A 24,667-nucleotide genomic window follows, 5' to 3' on the forward strand; every position below is an offset into this window, starting at 1 on the left:
GCAACTGAGCCAGCCAGGCGCTCAGGTCATATAACTTTTTAAAGAAAATCTATTGTGGGGGTGGTGTGACTGGGTGGCTCAGCCAGTTAAGCGTCCGACTTTGGCTCTGGTCATGATCTCAGTCCTGGAACTGAGCCCCACACTGAGCGTGTCCTCAGTGCGGAGTCTCTCTTCCTCTGTTCACACGCTCGCTTTTTCTCTCTTTGAAATAAGATCTTAAAAGGAAATAAAGGAAAGAAAAAGAAAATCTGTGGGACACAAGTATTGCAGGTGTGCCTGTAATCTTTAGTAGGGAAAAAAAGGCCAAATTATTGTGCATTTAAACACCTAAAAGAGAATGAATAGATTTATTTTTTTTCTTCCTACCAGAGGAATGTAGACCACATCTTAGTAGGGAAAAAGAAATTACATAAATTCTTACACACAAACACACACACAAACTACTTCCCAACAAAAACACTAGACTCAGAAATGTCACATGTGGAAAACATTTTTGCAAAGCAAATAATTCTGGCACATCTAGAAGGCCAATATCTGATTATTCTATGGTTCTCACTTTTCTAGATAGGTACTAGCAAAGATTTTATCTCACTTACTCCACAGTTAAGTTTACGCTTTCATGTAGAAGTTTCAATTACAGTCGACCCTTGAACAACACAGGTTTGAACTGCACTGATTCATTTATACATGAATTTTTTATAGTATAATACTATAAATGTATTTTCTCTTCCTCCTAATTTTCTTAACATTTTTTCTCCAGCTTCCTTTATTGTATGTATATATAATACGTACAACCTACAAAATATATGTGAATCAGCTGTTCACGTTATCGGTGAGGCTTCCATTTAACTGTAGGCTATCAGTAGTTAAGTTTTTAGGAAGTCAAAAGTTATACATGGATTTCCAAGTGCATTAGGCTTGGTCTCCCTAATTCCCATGTTGTTCAAAGGTTAACTGTACATACAATTAAGCTTTAAGTCTTCTGTCTATATTTGACTTTCATTTTTAAAAGTTTAACAGCTATAATGGGGCACCTGGGTGGCTCAGTGGGTTAAGCCTCTGCCTTCGGCTCGGGTCATGATCTCAGGGTCCTGGGATGGAGCCCCGCATCAGGCTCTCTGCTCAGCAGGAAGCCTGCTTCCTCCCTCTCTCTTTGCCTGCCTCTCTGCCTATTTGTGATCTCTGTCAAGTAAATAAATAAAATCTTAAAAAAAAAAAAAAGGTTAACAGCTATAACCTATGTTTAAATCAAATTTGAAACATTTAAAAAGTCAACAGTGCTAATGTACAGAAAGACCATTACCCACCTTTAAAAGCATGGCTAACATGGTAAGTAAGGTGTCCACATAACCACACATTTTGCCTTGAGAAAACAGGAGAGTAGAACGATGAAGCAGTAACTTCAGTTCCTAAATAAATGAGCACATGATAATGAATGTGACAAGATTCCTTTCTGCAAGTTGTTTTGTTTGCACAGAAAAATTTTAGAAATCAAACTTTAAGAACATTTGCTTTATGATCTTTCACAACTTAAAAATACAGTATTTTAGATATTGTAATTTATAATGTCTAACAAGAAGCTGAAACTTGGGGCGCGTGGGTGGCTCAGTGGGTTAAAGCCTCTGTCTTCGGCTCAGGTCATGATCCCAGGGTCCTGGGATCAAGCCCCACATCAGGCTCTCTGCTCAGCAGGGAGCCTGCTTCCTCCTCTCTCTCTGCCTGCCTCTCTGCCTGCTTGTAATCTCTGTCAAATGAATAAATAAAATCCTTAAAAAAAAAAAAAAAGAGGCTGAAACTTAAGATTCAAAATCACTTTTCAAAAATGCTGAGGGGTGTCTGGGTGGCTCAGCTGTTAGACATCTGCCTTCAGCTTTGGTCGTGATCCCAGGGTCCTGGGATCAAGCCCCGAATCGGGCTCCCCGCTCAGCTGGAGGCCTGCTTCTCCCTCTCTCACTTCCCCTGCTTGTGTTCCCTCTCTCCCTGTGTCTCTCTCTGTCAAATAAATAAATAAAATCTTTAAAAAAATGCTGAGTTTAGGGCGCCTGGGTGGCTCAGTGGGTTAAGCCGCTGCCTTCGGCTCAGGTCATGATCTCAGGGTCCTGGGATCGAGTCCCGCATCGGGCTCTCTGCTCGGCAGGGAGTCTGCTTCCCTCTCTCTCTCTCTCTCTCTCTGCCTGCCTCTCTGTCTACTTGTGATCTCTCTCTGTCAAATAAATAAATAAAATCTTAAAAAAAAAATGCTGAGTTTAATATACTAAAATAAACTTTTTAGATATATGCTGTAGAGACATCTTTAATGGAGGAGAAAGTTCAAAAATATAATCTACCAAGAAAAACTTCCTTTTAAGTGACAGAACCTACCTGCTGTGCAGCATTTGCATCTTGTGCTAAAGTATCTGGATCATACATGGGTTCCAGAGCTTCCAGAGCTTTCTCAGGACGACCCAGCTGCTGCTGAAGGGTGGAAAGTGAAATTCTTGCATCCAAATGAAGGGGGGCCAGATCAACCACTTTGCCATAGCTTTCCGCAGCACGTTCCATATAGCCTAAGGCCTTTAAACATTCTAAGATGATGTTAAAATAAAGCATAAATATGATCTACAGATCTGTAAGATTGCCAAGATTATTTTTCCATTTAAAAAACTTTACAGCAGTAAAAAAATAATTTAACAAAAATGAAATGCTTATTTCTAGTACTTTAAAACAACTAACCCGTCTAATCTCCATCTACTGACTGATCAATCTATGGATTTCTCCAACTAAATCCAAATAGCTACAAGGATACAAACAACATAGATACACACTTTGGAGTTCTGCTTTACTCACTTAGCATTATGCTTTCAACACTTCCCACGTCTTCCTTACCATTCTGAATGTTTATAACATTCAACTGATTATTTATTTTACCATATTATCTGATATTTGGGTTATTTCCAAATGTTTACTTTAATAAATAACACTGCAGTAAACATTTTCATGTACATAAGCCGTAGTTTAAAAACTGGCAAGCCAATCTAGCCCACAGATCCGTTTTTTTAAGCCATAGTGCTGTTAAAAACAATACACGATCTACGTTTTTTAGAACTGGGATTTTTATGAACTCCCAAGTTACTGGATTCTTTTGAAAAGTACGGATTTGAGAAACAGCAGCAGCATCCTTCAGAGAGGATTCTCCAGTTCTCCCCACTACCTTGAGTCTCTTTACTTGCCTACTTCATTCACTCTGTTACTTGCCAGGCTCCTAGGTTCCATGACCCCCAATATAAACTACCTCCTGTCATACTCAATTATTTCCTCAGGGTAAGTTCTCAGAAGGGGATTATTGGGCTCTATTCCTCAAATTTTATGTCAATTAATCATTAAGTCCCAGCAGTTGAACTTGCCACTGTAATAGTGATAACACTAATCTAGGACTTTTTTATCTCATTCCTTTTTCACTGCAATTACCTCCTAAAATGATACTTTTGTCTCCAATTGCTTTCTTAAATCTCCAATTTCTCAACTCTCTGCTGAGTATCATCCTCAGGTTAAACTTTGATAACAGGCAATAAAAACTCCAACTCCTCACTCATGTCTTCAAAATTCAAATGCCACAAATACTGTAGTTTTTATGATGGTATCACATCTGTATTCATGTTCAGTCATCCAAACGGTAAAGAGTTATCTCTAAGCGTTTTCTGCAATTTCCTGTCTGTGATATGTCTCAAAATAACCCAGATTGTCAATCAATGCTTCTCTAGCTATAGAGTACCTTCGACCATTATGTAATATTTTAAGAACTATTAGAACTTTCTGCCATCATGTAGTATTCTAGACAAAGACTACTCAAATTTTAATGCATCTTTTATGTGGATTCAATATAAAATCCTATTAGAGTATTTTTTGGCTTTCGTACATTTAAGAAACTTAGTTGTTTTTCTTAAGTAATTTTTTCTACTTCATTTTGGATTATTATAAATTTAGATGCAATAAAATGAAGATACATAAAACCCAATCTTGAGCATATCTGGAGCTCAAAGAACACTCAAAACACATTAACTTTTTCCTCAAAATAACATATTTAATATAAATTCATTAAAGCTCCTGAAAATTAGACCGCACCCCAAGTCTGACAATCTATTACTAGAAATTGGAGCCTATGGTTATGATAGGTAAAAGACACGTACAAAGTATTTTTTAACACAGACATGTTAGTCCTACTTCGTGCTGGTACCATTAAATGAATCACTCTTCCAAAGCATTAGTATATGTGCTGCCGAAGCGAGCACCTTCCAAAGCATTAGTGTGGGGGAAATCAGGTAGTGGCATACCAAGACAACTGACAATACTGACATTCATAGGATTACTGAGTCACTACGTTGCAACCTGAAACTAACGTAACACTGTATGTCAACTATACTCAAAAAATAAGCAAAACAAAAAAACCTGACTTTCAGAAACTGCCCTGAAACCAGACACTTTCACCTTTCACCAAGACATTAATATTTTAAAATAATTATTACCATCTTGGGAAAGTAAGTTCTTGCCTGGTTATATGATTAAATTTCTCCCTCCCACAAAAAATTATTACCTGCATGCCGGAGCCAAACTACGGCAAGGTTGTATCTTTCAGAGCAAACCAGTGCACTAAGGAGGGGAAGTGCAGAACTATATTCACCGACATCCAAAAAGGCTTCAGCAACATCTAGATAGAGGTCTCCCATATCTTCAGGATTCTGTTCCACTAGTGTTGTCAAGAGAGGCTACGATCCCAAAATAAAAGGCTGAAGTCAAACTTTGTTTACAAATATGCATATCTATGTATATTTCTCTTTTTACATACCTATCAGTTACCCAGGGCAAGCCTAAAAGGAGCAAGGCTTAATAAAAACAGCTTTAAATAATCATTTTCCTATTCATTTCTGTATCTCTATTAAAAAGACCTCATACTGCCATCATTCACTCATTTAACACATTACTTCTGAAGCCTGTTATAAGTAGGCACGGTAGGAGCTAAGCTAACACTGACCTACTGTGCTCTTCCTCTGCCAAGTTAAACACGCCCAAGCCTCAGGGCCTCTATGTTTGCTGATACTCCTGTCATTAATCAAATGTTACCTTTCCAGAGAGGCCTTTCCTGACCACCCTATTTACAACTGCAACTCCTCCTACCCCAATATTCTCTCTCTTCTGATTGATTTTCTTCCAGAGTATTTATCTCCAACCCCTATTTTACATACTTATTTTATGATCTATTTCATCCCTTTAGAACAAAAGCTCCATGACGGCAGGGATCTGTATACTGTTTTCAATACCTTATCCTAAGGTCTGCCAAGTAAATGTCCAATAGCTTTTTTATTCAATGAAATACTTAGTCCAAAGTTGGCAGAAGAGAAGAGCTGTCAGAACTTACCAACTGTCTAAAAAGCCCAATCTCAAATTCTGATCTCTGGATTGTTCTCATTTAAAAAGAATAATTACTGAAAGCCCCGTTCAGCTTTTATAAGATATTCACACACAAATGATTTACACTTATGGTGACTTCCTGGTTATTGAAAAATGTGAAATTTGGGGTAAACTTACAATTCCTTACAATTTCCTGTCAAAGAAAATAATGCAGATTTGATCTGAAGTACCTGAAGTGCAGATCTTAATGTTAATGTTACTTACATTAAGTGGTTCGAGGATGTTGAGATGTACCAGGCAGACCATCAACTTCACGGTGATGTCTATGGGCACACCATCAGGTATGCTGCAGCTAACATTCTCACCAGCTTTGGATTAGACAGACAAAAAGCAGTTCCTATATGCAAGCTTAGGAAGTAGGACAGATGAAGCGACTACACCTTCTATGTAAGATCTCAATTACTTCATTCAGGACAAAGGATTCCATAGTCAATTCTAATTTGACCAATTCTATTTTTATAGAGGTTTTTTGTTTTTGTTTTTAAAGATTTTATTTATTTATTTGACAGAGAGAGATCACAAGTAGGCAGAGAAGCAGGCAGAGAGAGAGGGGGAAGCAGGCTCCCTGTTGAGCAGAGAGCCCGATGGGGGATTCGATCCCAGGACCCTGAGATCATGACCTGAGCTGAAGGCAGAGGCTTAACCCACTGAGCCACCCAGGCGCCCCTATAAAGGTTTTTTATAGAGGTTTTTATACTTCCTTCAGTCTGGCAGTAAGGAAAGAAGGAAGGAGGGGTAGATCAATGAAACACAGCAAAATATATTAAACAACAAAATGACTAATATATCTGTAATTAAAACCTGAATGTAACTTTTTCCTTAAAATTTTCAAACAATGGACAGCAATAATTTTCAACCGGAATATAACTTTTGGGACGAAAGATCCTAAACAGAAAACAGAGCTGCAAAACAATTTGAGACTTGGCTCAAGGTTAGATCAGGTCCAAGAAAACTATCAAGACTGGCAATTTTTCAGATGCCCTAATTCCTGCTTTCATGGCATTTCAATTTCTACTCCGCTGTACAAGAGCTGTACTCCGATCTACTCATTCACAACCCCCGTAACACTCAAGATCCGCAGCCAAAGCACCCTATCTAATCCTATCTGTACCAAGTAGTGCTCTCACACCCGTAACCTCTCCGTCTGCAATGCACTTCCGCCCGGGGGTTTACTTAAAATTATGCTTCTAGAAACCTTCTCCGATCTTTAGTATATTGCTCTTCTCTATTTTCCCATAATGTCAGGTTTACTACAGAAATTATCACACTACTCCTCCTATAATTAAACTGTATATACTTCACTTGAACCCCACTTGCCCTCCCTGTGGGGAGGAAGTATCATTTTCACCTGCATATTCCCCAAACACCTAGCATAGGACCTTACAAGAAACTCTTTTCAAAAACTGGGCTTTTTGTTCTCCCAACAATTTTCCTCTTCAATATTTGTCTGTCCCATGTCTCATCTTGGGCTTTGCTCTCTATGAATTAGCATAGCAACTGATTTGTAAAAATGAATTACTACTTTCCATTAGGATGGATCATTTAAATAAAAGGCTTTTTGATTTTGCATACTTATGCCTTAACCCAAAGGATTATATGATGATGGAATCTGTAGGCACCATGACAGGCCAGGGAGGGAACTATTCTGAAGCGGGCAGTACTCAAGTAACAAGCGTCTCCCCCCTTTCCCCCACCACCAAAAGCCTCATGGGGTAGAGGCAGAAGGAAGGTATTACACAGGAATTTTCATACAAGAACAGGGACGTCTACTCTGCCCACAGAGTTCAATTTTGCTACAACCTTGGATCGGATCTTGCATACTAGTATTTTCACAGGACAGTTAATGGGTGTGACACAAAGAAAAGAGCAGGGATGAGGAAGAGAACTGAAGGCTATACTGCAAGCCACACCTCAGGTATTACCCCCCAACGAGACCCCTAACTGCGTATTTTAAGTTTTCAATGGACAGCAATCATATCAGTTTCTACTTTTTAGATGAATGTTTAAGTTTGAAGTAGAAATTTTTTAATGAGAGTATTTTGCCTTTTTTGAAAATTAAATTGCTTTAGATCTAAAGGTTTCTGATATGCTGTTCGGTAGTCCATTCTTTTTTCACGTCACTAAAAAGACCCCAGAAAATGAGAAATGCCATGTTCAAATGGATGTACTGAGAAATAAAAAGGGACTGAAAAGAATTTTTCAAGCAGGTTTCTTGTGAGTAAATATTCACAAGAAAAAGATACGAAATCTCTATGAGGAAAAAATGCTTCTGGGAAAACCTGCTATGAGAACATCAACTACCAGTTTCAAAATGCCACATTATAAACCAGAGAGGATTATGTGCACTACCCTATGCAGAGAAAACTACAACCTTTATTCTCCTCAGAAGGTCCTTCTTCTGTATTTTTTTCCAGCACAATTCCAGAAAAATCTGTAATTACCTAAAAGAATAGAGGAAAAAGGAAATGATGCAAGAGTTACACACAGAAAACCTTTTCACAATGCAAAGGTTCGTATAGTTAGTTCAAATAATCCTTATAACATATAAATGGACTACAAAAAGCAACAGTAGTCTCTTTAAAATAAGGAACCACTGTGATATATTAACATTTTTATATCATATAAACTAATGCTTAAATAAAGATATAGAATTCATCCATATCAAATCGAACTACTTTTCCCAACAGCTTGGGAACTGAATCATAGCAATTCGTCTGGCTGCTGAGTCCTGCTACCCTCAAGTACAGACATATCTGGCATCTGGGATAACGGTGAGAGATTTTATCTCTCATATATATATAACATATATAACTATATGTTACATTTCATTTGGGATTACCACAGAATCTAGAAATCTGTTTCAATACAGATTTTAAATAAATAATTTAGTATGTAAGTAGCTTAATATATATAACTAAAGTGAAGAATTGTCAATTTGTAGAATTTCTAAAATGCAGAAATGTGTCCAAAATCCAAGAGAAACCTATTACATTTTCCTACCTCCAAAGCTTTGTCATAATGCTTGTTAGAAATGTATAGTTCGGCTGCTATGTTAATATCTTCCATGGAGACAAGACCCTGATGTTTTGAGAAAGCTTCTTCAATTATGTTAATAGCTGAAGTAACATCATTGGCTTCATAGTAACTCCTAAAAAAATAAATGACAAAATGGATGAATATTTATTTCATTCAGATTATAAAACTCTTATCTTTGCTTAGACCATCTATTACCTATGATTTTCATTTTCTTAAAATTAGGTAAGAGAAAAAACTTTTCTTTAAAATCATAATCACAGCTGATGCAGAAAAACACGGCAAACACCAGTATGACAATGTCATCATGCCAGCATCTCACTCTCCAAAAGCTACCCCGTGTCATTACAGCTCGTTCCCCCATCACCTTAGTCCAAGAGCTCTTCTACCTCAGTGCAATCTACAAAGCACTCGTCTACCTGTTCTACTGTCCTGCTGCTTCCTGCCCTCACTTTCCTCCTTCTCCACAGACCAACATTATGAGTACTCCCTTCATTATAATCTCCTCACTTCTCCTGCCCGTCTCTCCCTTCTAATAAAATCATTTGATAAAACCCCAACCCTTATTAACTCAAATATGCCTGCTCTGCACCACCGCCTCTCCAGCCGACCACGCCGACTGCACTCACTCTGAATTAACGACCAGAAGCCTCGAGCGGGCCCACGGTGCTGGTCAGTAATGTTACCAGGTACCTTGCCCAGTACTCTGCAAATCTGAACATGCATGCAAAGTAAGTGGGGGTCTTGTCCAAAGGCATATTCTGATGCAGTAGAGCTGGGATACAGCTGAGATTCTACATTTACAACAAGCTCCCAGGAGATGCAAATGTTGCAGCAAGGCTCCAAGGACTCGACAACTACTTCTCATCTTCTCATCTTTCTCTTCGAACCTCCAAAACGCTCTGATCCACACTCTCAGCTGACAACCTTGCTTTTTAGTTTTCAAAGAGAACCCGATCATAACATCTCACATATTCCCAACCTGTCGTCCTACTTACACACACCCAGGGCTGTATCTTCTACCTTCTCCACTAACAAGGGCAAACCCCCACTAGATCCCACTCCCTCCAACCTACTCAAGGACTTCACTCAAGCAATTGTCCCTTCTCTTATTAATCTTCAATGTGTTTTTCAACTGCGGATTATACCAAAGGAATACAAATACACTGTAATTTTTCCCAACTTAAAAGTTATCTCTTACCCCTACAACCTATACCGATTACCTCCCCATTCCTCTGCTCCTCTTATAAACTCCAAAGAGCTGCCTATCCCCCAGGAACTCCCACCCCACCTCCAATGTCAACATTCAGTCCTCATTTCACACACTCTACCTTGACTACTTCACAAAGATGATCATCCCTCCTCCTTGAAGTGCTTTCTTCAATATTTCTAGAATATCACACTCTCTTCATTTCCTCCAACTTCACTGTCCATTTCCTTTCAGTCTCCCTGCTGTTTCCTCTTCATCTTCCTGACTTTTAAACACTGCAGGACCTCAGGGTTTAGTCCTCAGAACGCTTCCCTTATCTGTCTGTCTGTGTCTGTCTCTCTCTCTCACCCCAAACCCACACACAAACACCATTTCGTTATCAGAAAATCCTGAAAGCTCAGCCTTCAAAATACATCTAGAATATGAATATTTCTCACGACCTCCCGCACTTTTATCCTGGACCAAACAACTATCATCCCTTTCATAGATGGTTGCAATAATTTCCTAACTGGTCTCTCTGCTTCTGCCCTTACCACTCCTCACACTATCCTCAAAATAACAGAAGTGATTTAAAGGGTTTTTTGGTTTTGTTTCTTTAAAAAATTTTATTTATTTAATTGACAGAGAGAGAGACAGAGACGGAGACAGCGGGAGAGGGAACACAAGCACGGGAAGTAGAAGAGGGAGAAGCAGGCTTCCTGCTGAGCAGGCAGCCCAAGCAGAGCTCAATCCCACATGACCTGAGCCAAAGGAAGATGCTTAATGGCTGAGACACCCAGGTGCCCCCTGATTTAAAGTTTAAGTCAAATTACACCTACTCTTCTCAAAACCTTCCAATGACTTCCAAACTCATTCAGGATAAAACCCAAAGCACTTACAATGGTCTGAAAGAGCCTAGTGACCTCCTGATGCCTCTCTGATCTCAGCTCCTGCTATGTTCCCTTAAACCTTCAGCTTGTTCCCAGAGCACACTTCTGCACTTGCCACCCACTTTGCCTGTGACACACTTCCCTAAATATCTGTTCCCATACTTCCTTTAGTTTACTTACAGGTCATTACGATCGTAACATAGGGAACTGAGTCCTTCTCTAATCACCCTATTTAAAATAACATACCCCTATACACCAGCTTCCTATCCCTTTTCTGCTTCATTTTTCTTCATATCCCTTATCAACATCTGACATATTATATATTTGGTTGTTTTTGTTTATTGTCTCCCTCAACTAAAATGTAAACTCCACAGGGAAAGGAAAATTAAAACGCATTCAAAACTGGATCTCCTGGTGTTTTATACACTGCCCAGCACTTAATAAATATTTCTGAAAGAAAAATAGCATCTGAGAGAAATCCTAATAAACTGAAGTTATGGTAACGTAATTCCATGTAGGAAGGACCTCTACGGCAGTGGCGAAACTATTCATCCTCACCCTTTCCCCCCAAAATATTATAAATAATATAAATGGAAAACAAATTTACTATCACAGATCAAGTAATAGTTCATAAAATAGAGGCTTAGTGGGCTAATTACATGACAGCTAGTGATGGGACTAATAGCATATAACCTGAAAAGTTCCTCAATGCTCATTACATACATCAGAGGATCAACTTAGGGTTGCCCTGCTTCAACACATTACTTAAAAATGCTTCTAGTAGGGGCACCTGGGTGGCTCAGTGGGTTAAGCCTCTGCCTTCGGCTCAGGTCATGATCTCAGGATCCTGGGATCGAGCCCCGCATTGGGCTCTCTGCTCAGCGGTGAGCCTGCTTCCCCCTCTCTCTGCCTGCCTCTCTGCCTACTTGTGATCTCTCTCTCTCTCTGTCAAATGAATAAAAATTAAAAAAAAAAAAAATGCTTCTAGTATTCTTACATAACCCATCCTTGTGATAACAGGGAGTGATTTCACAGCTAAGCATCTTCATGACAATGGCCACAAGGTTAACAGGGTTAACCCCAAGACACCCAGACGAAGATGGTTGATCCTAGGCTTAAATACTATAGAACAGATATCCCTAGATAGAGAGCTTATGACAAGACAGTATTTAGCCAAATGGTTCTTGCTCTGCTTTGATGTATAGCATATTGGAGAAGTAAATGTAGTAGTACACAATATTTTGGAATAAAATATATACCACAGCCAGTAGCATGTGTCAGCTACAAGGAATATTTTGTCTTAAAATGTTATTCTAGTACTGACTAAAGATAAATGATTATTTAAAAAAACCCGTATCACAAACATTTCATTAGCACATTTACAACAATTTAAAATAATATAACTGCAAATGTACATAACTTCAACTAAGTTATGGAAAACTGGCAACCTAATCATCCTTTTAGAATATGCCCCATTAAGCTTCTGAACACGTGAAGGCAACTGTATATACAAATTTTTCTCAGTAACCACAGAGCTGACTTGAAAACAGAAAAGTACAAAAATGTATTAAATAAAACACTTCTTTGAACCTCAATAAAAAATAAAAATATAGGGCGCCTGGGTGGCTCAGTGGGTTAAGCCGCTGCCTTCGGCTCAGGTCATGATCTCAAGCTCCTGGGATCGAGTCCCGCATCGGGCTCTCTGCTCAGCAGGGAACCTGCTTCCCTCTCTCTCTCTCTATCTCTCTCTCTGCCTGCCTCTCTGTCTACTTGTGATCTCCCTCTGTCAAATAAATAAATAAAATCTTTAAAAAATAATAATAATAAAAATAAAAATAAAAATATATTTACTTCAAATATGTGTTCTGATTTGTAAAATAAGATGATTAATAGGAGAATCTAAATATACTCCAAACTTACTTTGCCATATCTCTAGCCAACTGCATAAAACGTTCTCCATCAGACGGAGATAAAAGATTTAAAATACGCCTATAACCATCCATTGCCATCTTATGGTCTCCCATCTGCTCGTAAAGGCTTGATCGCTCCCACAGATAACGGACATTAGTAGGTTCATATTTAAGAGCTAAAAAGAAAAAAAAGAATTACAGATTTACCACAAAAAGGGGTTCGTGATACCTAGGTATGACCAATCCCCTTTTCAGAAAATTTAATAAACACTCTAATTCTCTAATAGACCCAAGGGGGTTATTCTAGAACAAATCTACTTTCACAGGAACTCTCAACTAGGTTTAGTCTAAGACCAGACAGAGTCTGAATCTCTATATTAATCTTCATTTGGTCACTCTAATGTGATGTTAACCCTGAAGGAATAGCTTAGAACCAACAACAATCTCAGCGGGAAACCGAAAGTACCGTTCTTCTACCAACTTCTGTGCAGTATTAGATCACAGCATAAAGTTGCTGATAAACATGAAAGCAGAGAGACCCCAAATACTTACCTCTGGGATGCCAGAATACAGGAAATAACTATACTTCAGCTAACATCACCCTAGAGTAGTAAGTACAATTATGAAAATACCTATTATATAACATTATATCAAACAAAATAAGAAATTTTTTTTACCTTTCGTGTAGCAAAAAATAGCCTGCTTAATATTGTCTTGCTCCAGAGACATTTCTGCCAATCTAACCCATTCTTCGGTGTCACTAGGATTTAAATGTGCAGCAATCAACTCAAACTGAAGAGATTTTTCCATGTCACCTTGGTCCTCATATATCATAGCAAGAGTAGAAAACGGTTCATAAGCCAGAGGAGCTATAATGAATTTAAAAAAAACAAATTCTATTGGCTGAAGAAAGAGGCATGAGATGACATCAATCCCATGTTCAAGCTACAGATCTTTTTTTAATGTTTACTCTTTAAAACACTCTAGCAGAATTATACAAACTACTTAACAGATTTAAGAATAAACATTAGATTAAATTTGCTTTACTTCATACACGATTAGTGTTTTGGCATTATTGTCTCTGAGCAAAGTGTAACTTCATGAAAAACTCTACTCTCCACCATGCAACCCTTGTGAAAATCCTCATTTGCTAAGGTTAAACACTGCTCAATAACTCAGCAAGTTCATCCCAAAGAACACCATCACATCTGTGTTTATTTAATCTTCATGACCACAGGCATATGGATGAATGGACTAAGGATAGCTAACCTGCACCTAAACGGAGGATATCAAAGTGAATAGTTAATCTACATTTCTGAAATGTTTCTGAAATGAAGTTCGAAGATCACAAGGGCTTAAAATCAAAGATAATTGCTAAAAATAAACAATTACAAACTGGAATAAAGGAACAGGTAATATTGGAAAGTAGGAACCAAACAAAATATCCTCAAGGAAAAGTTTGGCTAAGCTTGTTTCTGATGGAGTAGAAAAGAAAAAGCAGTGACCTCAAATTATCCTAATGAGTAATCTAAGAAAAAAAAATTTTTTTTAAAGTAAGCTCTACAGGGACGCCTGGGTGGCTCAGTTGGTTAAGCAGCTGCCTTCGGCTCAGGTCATGATCCCAGCGTCCTGGGATCGAGTCCCGCATCAGGCTCCTTGCTCAGCAGGGAGCCTGCTTCTCCCTCTGCCTCTGCCTGCCATTCTGTCTGCCTGCGCTCGCTCTCTCTCCCTCTCTCTCTGACAAATAAATAAAATCTTAAAAAAAAAAAAAAAAAAAAAAAAGTAAGCTCTACACCCTACATGGGGCTTGAACTCATGACTCCAACATCGAGAGTTGCATGCTCTACCAACTGAGCTGGCCAAGTGCCAAAGGATAGTATTAAAGAAAGCCAACAAACCATGAAAGAGAGCAAAAGAAAGGATCAGAGCAAATCTACAGAAACAACCACAAAACAAGTAACAAAACAGCAAGAAATACATATCTATCGATATTATTTTGAATGTAAATAGACTAAAGGCTCTAATCAAAAGACAAGAGGATGACAGATGGATAAAAAAAATAAGACCATCTATATGCTCACTGTAAGAGACTCATTTCAGATTGAAAGATACCTGCAGATTCAAAGTGAGGAGATGGAAAACATTTATCATGCAAATGGATAACAAAAGAAAGCCAGGAGAGCAATACTTATATTGGACAAACACACTTTAAAACACTGACTGTGGAGGGACGCCTGGGTGGTACAGTCAGTTAAATGTCCAACTCTTGGTTTCAGATCAGGTCATGATCTCAGGGTTGTGAGATCAAGCCCCACGTGAGACTCTGTGCTGAGCAGGGAGTCTGCTTAAGACTGTCTCTCCCTCGGTCTCTGCCCCTCCCCTCCATGCAGGCTCTCCCTCTCTCTAAATATAAAACAAAGAAACAAAGACAGTGAGGCACCTGACTTAGTCGGTAGAGCCTGCAACTCATGATCTTGGGGTTTTAAGTTCAAGGTTCAAATTGGGTACAAGCATTACTTTAAAAAACAAAATCTTAAAAAAAAAAAAAAATAAATAAATAAAAACCAAAATCTTTAAAAAAATAAAAATAAAATAAAATAATATAAAATAAAACAAAGATTGTAGTAAGAGACAAAGAGGACACTATATAATAATAAAGGGCCCCTAATCCAACAAGAGAAAAAAACAATTGTAAATATTTATGTGCCTAACATGGGAGAACCCAAATACATAAAACAGTTAATAACAAACATAAAGAAGTAACAGTAATACAATAATAGTAGAGGACTTTAACACTCCACTTACATCAATGGACAGATCATCCAAACAGAAAATCTACAAATAAAGAATGGTTTTGAATGACACCCTGAACCAGATGGATTAAAAAGACATATTCAGTACATTCCATACTAAAACAGAATACACATTCTTTTTGAGTGCACATGGAACATTCTCCAGAACAGATCAGATATTGGGCCACAAAACAAGTCTCAACAAATTCAAAAAAATCAAAGTCATACCACCCTGCTTTTCTGACCACAATGCTATGAAACTAGAAATCAACCATAAGAAAAAATCTGGAAAGAGTATAAATACATGAGGTTAATTAACATGCTACTAATCAATGAATGGATCAATAAAGAAATCAAAGAATAAATAAAAAACTACATGGAAACAAATGAAAATAAACTACAGTGGTCCAAAATCTTTGGGATGCAGCAAAGTGGTTGTAAGAGGGAAGTTTAGAGCAATACAGGCCAGCCTTTCAGAAGCAGGAAAAATCTCAAATAAATAACCTAATCTTATACCTAAGGGAGCCAAAAAAGAATAAAACCCACACCTAGCAAAAGGAAGGAAATAATAAAGATTAGAACAGAGGAGCACCTGGCTGGCTCAGTGTGGGTAGAGCATGCAATTACCGACCTCAGGGTTGTGAGTTCGAGCCCCACAGTGGGTGCAGAGATTATTTAACAATAAAATCTTTTTAAAAAGATTAGAGCAGAAACAAATGATATAGAAACTAAAAAAAAAAAAAAAAAAAAAAAAAACAGATAAATAGTTCAACAAATTGAACTAGGATCAATAAAATTGATAAACCTTTAGTAAGGTTCATCAAAAAAAAGAGGATGTAAATAAAGTCATAAATGAAAGAGAAGTAACAACCAACACCACAGAAATACAAACAACTGTAACAGAATATTAGAAAACCTATATGCCAACAAACTGGACAACCTAGAGGAAATGGATAAATTCCTTGAAACATACAACCTACCAAAACTGAAGCAGGAAGAAACAGAAAATTTGAACAGACCAATTAGCAGCAATGAAATTGAAGCAGTAACCAAAAACTCCAAAAAAACAAAAGTCAAGGACTAGACAGCCTCACAGGCACATTCTATCAAACACTTAAAGAAGAGTTAACACCTATTCTTCTCAAACCATTCCAAAACAAAAAAAGAGAAAGGAAAACTTCCAAATCCACTCTATGAGGTATCACCCTGATGCCAAAACCAGATAAAGACACCACACACACACACACACACCACAGCCCTATATCTCTCACAAATATAGATGCAAAAATCCTCAACAACGTATTAGCAAACCGAATCCGACAACACATTAAAAAACATACACCAGGATCTAGTGGCATTATCCCCAGGTTGCAAGGATGGTTCCCTATTTGCAAAACAATCAACAAGGTATGTTATATCGACAGGATAAAGGATGAAAAGAAAGGGAAAAAAAGAAAATAAAAAAAAGATAAAGAATAAAAACTACACGATCATTTCAATAAATGCAGAAAAAGCATTTGACAAAGTACAACATCAACTCCTGATTTTAAAAAAACCCTCTGCAAAGTAGTTCTAGAAAGCACATACCTCAACATAATAAAGGCCTTATAAGAAAAACCCACAGCCAACAGCATACTCAATGGTGAAAAACTGAGAGCTTTTCCCTTAAGGTCAGAAACAAGATAACAATGTCCACTCTCATCACTTTTAGTCAAGACAGTACTAGAAGTCCTAGCCACAGCAATCAGACAACATAATGAAATAAAATGCATCCAAATTGGTAGGGAAGAAGTAAAACTCTCATTATCTGCAAATGAAATGATACTATATATAGAAAACCCTCAAGACTCTACCAAAGAATTACTAGAATTGGTAAGTGAGTTCAGTAAAGTCACAGGATACAAAATCAATGTACAGCAATCTGTTGCATTCCTATACACTACTAATGAAGCAGCAGAAAGTGAAATTAAGAAAACCATACAAGGGGCACACGGCTGGCTTAGTTGGTAAAGCATGCAGCTCCAGATCTGAGTCATGAGTTCAAGCCTGATGCTGGGTGTAGAGCTTACTAGAAAGAAAGAAAGGAAGGAAGGAAGGAGGGATGGATGTAAGGAAGGAAGGAAACAAGGAAACAAAAGAATCCCATTTACAATTACAATAAAAACAATAAAATATTTAGGAATAAACTTAATCAAAGAGGTGAAAGACCTGTATTGTGAAAACTATAAAACACTGATGAGAGAAATTCAAGACATTGCAAAGAAATGAAAAGATACTCCATGCTCATGGATTGAAAGAAATAATGTTGTTAAAATGTCTATGCAACCTGGGCACCTGGGTGGCTCAGTCAAGCATCCGTCTTTGGCACAGGTCATGATCCCTGGGTCCCAGGACTGAGTTCTGCATTGGGCTCCCTGCTCAGAGGAGAGTCTGGCCCTTCCCCCGCTCCCGCCCCGCTCATGCACTTACTCACTCTCTCAAATAAATCTTTTAAAAAAATGTCTCTGACATCAGTTGTAACATTTTTCTAGATATGTCTCCTAAGGCAAGGAAAATAAAAGTAAAAACAAACTACTGGAACTACATCAAAATAAAAAGTTTCTGCACTGCGAAAGAAACAACAAAACTAAATAAAAGGCAACCTAGTGAACGGGAGAAGATATTTGCAAATGACATATCCAGTAAAGGGTTAGTATCTGAAACATACAGATAACTGATACAACTCAATACCAAAAAAACAAATAATCCAATTTAAAAATGGGCAGAAGGCACAAATAGACATTTCTCCAAATTAGACTTCCAGATGGCCAGACACATAAAAAGATGCTCAACATCACTCATCATCAGGGAAATAGAAAGCAAAAAAACTCAATGAGGTATAACCTCACACCTGTCAGAATGGCTAAAATCGGAAACACAAGAAACAAGTGTTGGCAAGGTTGTGGAGAACCCTCATGTACTATTGGTGGGTATGCAAACTGGTGCAGTCACTAGGAAAGACAGTATGGGGAAGACAGTTTAACATAAAAAAATCAAAAATACAACTACCCTATGGCCCAGTAATTGTACTACTGGGTATTTACCCCCAAAATACAAAAACATCCCAATGTTTATAGCAGCATTATTTTTACTACCCAAACTAAAGAAGCAAACCAAGTGTCCATGGCTAGGTGAATGGATAAAGAAGACATAAGATAAATATATAATGGAATATTATTCAGCCACAAAAAAGAATGAAATCTTGCCATTTGCAACATGAGAGTATAATGCTAAGCGAAGAAAGTCAGAGAAAGATAAATACACTTATGATTTCATTCATATGTTGAATTTAAGAAACAAACAAAACAAAACATAAGCAAAGAAAGAAAAGAGAGAGAAAAACCAAGAACAGACTCTTAACTGTAGAAAACAAACATGGTTGCCACAGGAGAGGTAGGTGGAGGGATGGGGGAAACAGGGGACGGGGATTAAAGAGTACATTTACCATGATGAGAAAAATAAAATTAACAAAGGGAAAAAAGACTTCTAAAAGGACCCTTATCCAGATAAAAGAAATGCCAAAATATTGAAAAGATAAATTAAGAGTTTACTGTATTACAACTTCCTAAGTCACTATGTAGGGCATTATTTGGCAACACATCAGGAAACCAAAATAATAAATTTAAGTGATTAGTCAGAAAGTCAGTTATGAAGATATCCTTCAATATGCCCATGATTTGCAGATTAAAGAAAGATGGTAAGTATAAATTGTATCTTTTACCAAAAAGTAGATTAAAATAATCTAGCTCTGCCTAATCTGGAAAGTGGAAGAAAAAAAAGAACAACTTTTTAAGGGGTTTTAACATGGGCTTGCCATATTTAAAAAAGACTAATGCCGGGGGCCTGGGTGGCTCAGTGGGTTAAGCCGCTGCCTTCGGCTCAGGTCATGATCTCAGAGTCCTGGGATCGAGTCCCGCGTCGGGTTCTCTGCTCGGCAGAGATCCTGCTTCCCTCTCTCTCTCTCTGCCTGCCTCTCCATCTACTTGTGATCTCTCTGTCAAATAAATAAATAAAATCTTTAAAAAAAAAAAAAAAAGACTAATGCCACAGAAGTCTAAAACCCCAAAATGGAATATTAAAAAACAAACAAAAACAAAAAAGAAGCCTGGTAGAGTTCAATAAATATTAATATTTCATTGAGTCATAATCAGGTTTTCATTTTCTTGGTAATGACTTCTACTCAATGTGAAAGTGGCATACTGCTGGTACAACAATCACCTCCAAGCTTCTGAATATATTTTCCAAGCAGTACAGTGAAATGGTCCTCCATTTGTTTTAAAAGTCACACTATTAAACTGCTATTATCAATAATCCCCACAAAAACCACCTTGTCTTATGATTTCCATGCACATCAATATCGCCTCCTCACGTTCTCCTCGAGCAAAGCGAATGTTGGCTTCACCCATAAGACCCCTCAGAGCTCTGGGAAGTTTACTGCGAGGTCTTTTCTCCTGTAAAAAAAATAAACTACATTAAGCTAAAATATAGTAATATTTTAGATTTCAATTCCAACCAAATTAATAAATGTATAAGATAATGAAAATGAAATATCCCTTTAAAACTTCTCAACATTCTAGGGGTGCCTGGGTGGCTCAGTGGGTTAAGCCTCTGCCTTTGGCTCGGATCGTGGTCTCGGGGTCCTGGGATCAAGCCCCGAATCGGACTCTCTGCTCAGCGGGGAGCCTGCTTCCTCCTCTCTCTCTCTGCCTGCCTCTCTGCCTACTTGTGATCTCTCTCTCTGTCAAATAAATAAATAAAATCTTAAAAAAAAAAAACAAACTTCTCAACATTCTAAATTGGAAACTAAGGAATAAATGACTACAATACTGGCTCATTAACATCAAAGTCTGCACTTTAGGAAGAAGTCTAAAATTAATCTCAGGAAATTAGTCTAAAATATTCTCCAAAAAGGAATAATTCAGAAAACTAAAACAAAAAACAAAAACAAACTTCCTACAGTAGAAAGTTCAAAGCACAGTAAAAATATATGAAAAAAGCAAAAATCAATGTGGTCAGGAATCACTATTACTAATTAGAATAATAACAAATGTAGAACCTGATGCGGCAAAACGGGTTTATGTGCCAGGAAGCTTTTTTTCTTAACATAACCTACTGAAGATCCCCCTTCCTTCAAATTTATCTACTTAGAATAAACTCGGTTAAAAAAATATCAAGTTATATTGGGGTACCTGGATGGCTAAGTCAGTTAAGTGTCTGACTCTTACTTTCGGCTCATGTCATGTTCTCAGGGCTGGTCATGAGAGGGAGCCCTATGGGGGGCTCTGTGCCCAGTGAGGAGTCTGCTCGGATCCTCTTCCTCCCCACTCCCTCACCCCTGCTCTTGAGCAAGCACACGCTCTAATAAATACATCTATAAAGTTATAATATGGACCTTTTAATAGCAAAACCACAGTACAAAAGTACAAAATCTCTAAGATTAGACATAAGAAACCAGGAAAAGTTGTCTCTTATTTCCTTCCTCACAGTTTGAAATCTTTCTAGATATATGTATGATTTAAAGATTTCTTTTTCAGTTACTATGTCACATTTTCATTCCATTTATCAATACTAAAGGAAGCATTTACTTTCATCATCTTCTTGGTCTCACGATTGAGGACCATCTCCAGCACAAACACGTCACCGGCAGTGGGTTGCTCAGGTGTTTCTTCTTCCTCCTCCTCCTCTTCTTCCTCTTCCTCCTCGTCATCTTCATTCTCTCCAAGCATGGACGCAAAGACCTTGTGAACTGACTTACTGACTCCATCTGACATTTCTCCTGAAGAAAGACACGTTAAGGATGTTGGATAAATGTGACAGTTAATGTTTAAGGGAAGACAAAATTATTAAAAAAAAAACAAAACAAAAACCATATTCTGAGCAACAGCCATTCTCATGAAATCATAAAAATCATCTTAAGAATTCTGAACATCCAAAATAAATTTACAAAGAAATGTACGTTATAACACTGCCAATTGATAAAATTTATTCCAGTTAACAGAAAGGAAAAAAAATCACAGGATCATCTTCTAAGGAGAAGCATCTGATAAAATCTAATACTCATTCCTAATAAAAATTCTTAGTCAACTAGAAATGGAAGGGAGTATCTTTCGTTTGATAAACAGTATCTACAAAAAACTTTCCACAAACACAGCTAATGGTGCCTTATTCAGTTACTAGAAATGAGACAAGGATGCCATCACCACTCCTTTCAACGTTTTGCTGGAGGTCCTGAATAACGTAAAATGAAGAGAAAAGGCAAAAGATGGGAAGGAAGAAATAAAACTGTCATTATTCACAAATGATGTGATTAGGACATAGAAGATCTAAAAGAATGTACGTACAAACTGCCAGAACACAGCAGTTAAGTCAGGTTCTTGGATTCAAGGTCAATACACAAAAATTAACTATAGTTTCTCTATCAGCAATCATGATCTAAAAATGAAATTAAAAGAAGGCCCTATTTGCATGGTGTGTAGGAAAGCTACTCAAGAGCAAGAATTTAACAGCGATATTCAGTAACATACAGGAGAAAAAAAGACAATTAATTCCAGGGGCCATATATTCCAATTAGCAGACTTTGTCAAACTTGTTCAAAACTGACACTTCTTTTATTCTGAATATATATGTTCACACTCACCAAGGGTCCTAATAGAGCTCTGGGATGATTCCTTCCTGGGGAATGGGGAGCTTTCTATCTTGAAAGGACGGATGGGATTATCTGAGCTGAGGAAATCTAATACACGTATGCCTACTGCTCCTGATGAGCAAGAACGGACTCAATTAATCACTTTTTTTAGAGCGAGCCTCATTGCCACTGCTCAGGGGCAGCGTTCGTCAACCAGGACTGGGAGGCACGCAATGGTGCCTGCCACTACAGTTACATATGAAAGACCAGATGTTGGAAGAGCTATTCGTCCCCTAAGCAGATAAAGGGAAAGACCCAAAAGTTATTAGAACAACTTCAGTCCTCTTTCCCACCCCACTTGTCTGACAAGGTAAGAAACTGTAACCCCAATTTGCTCTACTTTTTGCCGTTCTTCTCCACTTGGGTCAGAGGAGGCAGGAATAAAGCTTGTTTTCTTTCTATCCTAATAGTATTTATTCTTTGTGGAAAGAAGGTCATTTATAGGAAAAAAAAAAAAAAAGCCTCTACTTCTACTCCCTAGAACAAGAAAGTTCAATGTAGTTAGTTCTCCATCAGACACTACACACAAAGCTACATTATAACTGATACTTCAGTATCACACATAACTTGTCAAGGGTAGATGGATACTGTGAACTGTCATCAGTATTCTGATCACTAGGAAGGTGTATGAATCACTGGAAATTAATGAATTTGCATACTAATTCATCAGTTAGACTCTGATGGCTTTAATTAGTTTGGGACTAACCAAATCTAGTATCTGGCCATGCAGAGCTGAGGACTGGATCTTAGAATAAGGCAGCACACCAAGACACCTACACTGTGTGTGATGACCCAGCTGGGCAGCCAACAGGACTTCCACTGGATTTCTATCTCATCTCCTACAACTAAAGCAGTAGTTTGGAAGCCACTTTATATAGAAGTACAACAATCTGGGGGAGTATAGTCTGGAAGTAATTAGTAACTGAAAGAGCTAATATAAAAAACAATAACTCTAAAAAGGCTCCCAAATACTGACGCCAATTTGAAACACTTTTGCACAAGGCACCTGTGTGGCTCAGCCGGTTAAGCAACTGACTCTTAATTTTGGCTCAGGTCAAGATTTCAGGGTCCTGGGTTGGGTGGCATGGAACTCGGTGTTCAGTGGGGAATCTGCCTGAGGATTCTCTCTCTTTCCTTCTGTCCCTCCCCCTGACTGACACGCCCCCAGGCTTGCTCTAAAATAAATATATCTTGGGGCACCTGGGTGGCTCAGTGGGTTAAGCCTCTGCCTTCGGCTCTGGTTGTGATCTCAGGATCCTGGGATCAAGCCCCACATCTGGCTCTGCTCAGCGGGGAGCCTGCTTCCCCCACCCTCCTCTTTCTGCCTGCCTCTCTGCCTACTTGTGATCCCAGTCAAATAAAATCTTAAAAAAATAAAATGTAACAAAATAAATAAATCTTTAAAAAATAAACACTTTTCTACAAAAATAACCCACAAAACTAGCCATCACCATATTCAGTAACTCCACAAATCTTTATTGAGCACATTATTACACAACATGCACTATGCTACTGAAAAACAAGGTCATCAACAGAATAGCACTGCAATGAAAAAGCACTGTTTTTATTAAATTGTTAGGTACCCTCAATATTCAATGCAGGTGACAGATGATTTTAACACACCTTCATTGACATCTTTGTCCCGCGATTTGGTGGAGTCAATTCCTGATGATGATGGAACTTCAGAGTCATTTGGATTTTCTTCGGCTGGTAACTTTCCTTTTTCCTGAAGACTCTGTGATTGAAAATAAAAAAAAAAATAAAAAAAAAAAGTGCAGATTTAGTTCTTTCCAGTTGGGAATAGGGCATTTCCCTCATTTTCTCTTTCTATAAAACTCGAGCTCTACAAACACATACAGTATGTGGAATTCACTTTGAATAGTCAAAGCATTTCAGAGTACCTCGATCTCATCCCCCATGACTGTCTGCATCAGTCACTTATAAAAATAATCTAAGAGACGCCTGGGGGGCTCAGTGGGTTGAGCGTCTGCCTTTGGCTCAGGTCATGATCCCAGGGTCCTGGGACTGAGTTCCGTCTCGGATCCTGGTTCGGCAGTGAGCCTGCTTCCTCCTCTGCCACTCCCCCTGCTTGTGCTCGCGCTCTCTCTCTCTCTGACAAATAAATACATAAAAATCTTTTAAAAATAACTTAAAATACCTTGATGATTTCACGAATCTACCCATTGTACCCCAGCTTTTTAAATTAAAAGAGATGGATCACTATTAGCTGCTTGAATTGGGAGAGAACCCACCGGTCAATTTCAAAGGGTGCGATCATTTTTATCTCCCTTCGGACTTCCTATAAGTGAGAAGATAAGGGAAGTTCAGATATTCTCAAGTATGAAAAATTATGTGAGTGAAAATTTTGGTACCAGACAAGAAAACTCGTTTTATGGAAGATGACATCACACCCGTGCGAGACGCCTCAGAAACCGGGCGTCGGCTGAATGCCCGATGCCTCCGGAAGGCGGTGAGGTGCTCACCCCAACGCACAAGAAACACCCGGTGGCAAAGCTGGGACTAGAGTCAGAATGTGACGGGGTGAGGGAGGAGGGGCCGGGGAAAGGAGGGGAGAGACGAGGTTACTACAAAGACAAGACTTTGGCGGGGGAAATCTTTAGGGGAGCGCAGCACAAGGATGAGAGGCGAGAATCAGGGTTTGGGTAAGAAGCGGCGGACGTCCC

General features: G+C 38.3%; 1 protein-coding gene across 1 annotated transcript in view; it reads right to left on the minus strand.

Moving 5' to 3' along the window:
- The window catches only part of GTF3C3 (general transcription factor IIIC subunit 3), a 36,190-nt gene that overhangs the window by 11,225 nt on the left and 298 nt on the right, over positions 1-24,667 (minus strand). The window contains exons 2-12 of the mRNA XM_047721101.1: positions 23,607-23,718; positions 20,884-21,074; positions 19,626-19,749; positions 13,145-13,336; positions 12,478-12,643; positions 8,446-8,593; positions 7,817-7,886; positions 5,650-5,753; positions 4,571-4,742; positions 2,362-2,564; positions 1,308-1,409 (exon numbers count right to left, since the gene is read on the minus strand). Coding sequence (XP_047577057.1) covers positions 1,308-1,409; positions 2,362-2,564; positions 4,571-4,742; positions 5,650-5,753; positions 7,817-7,886; positions 8,446-8,593; positions 12,478-12,643; positions 13,145-13,336; positions 19,626-19,749; positions 20,884-21,074; positions 23,607-23,718 — 1,584 coding nt within the window. The remainder of the gene's footprint in view (positions 1-1,307; positions 1,410-2,361; positions 2,565-4,570; positions 4,743-5,649; positions 5,754-7,816; positions 7,887-8,445; positions 8,594-12,477; positions 12,644-13,144; positions 13,337-19,625; positions 19,750-20,883; positions 21,075-23,606; positions 23,719-24,667) is intronic.

The sequence above is a fragment of the Lutra lutra genome, chromosome 3 (assembly GCF_902655055.1).
Source record: "Lutra lutra chromosome 3, mLutLut1.2, whole genome shotgun sequence".
NCBI classification, from domain to species: domain Eukaryota; kingdom Metazoa; phylum Chordata; class Mammalia; order Carnivora; family Mustelidae; genus Lutra; species Lutra lutra.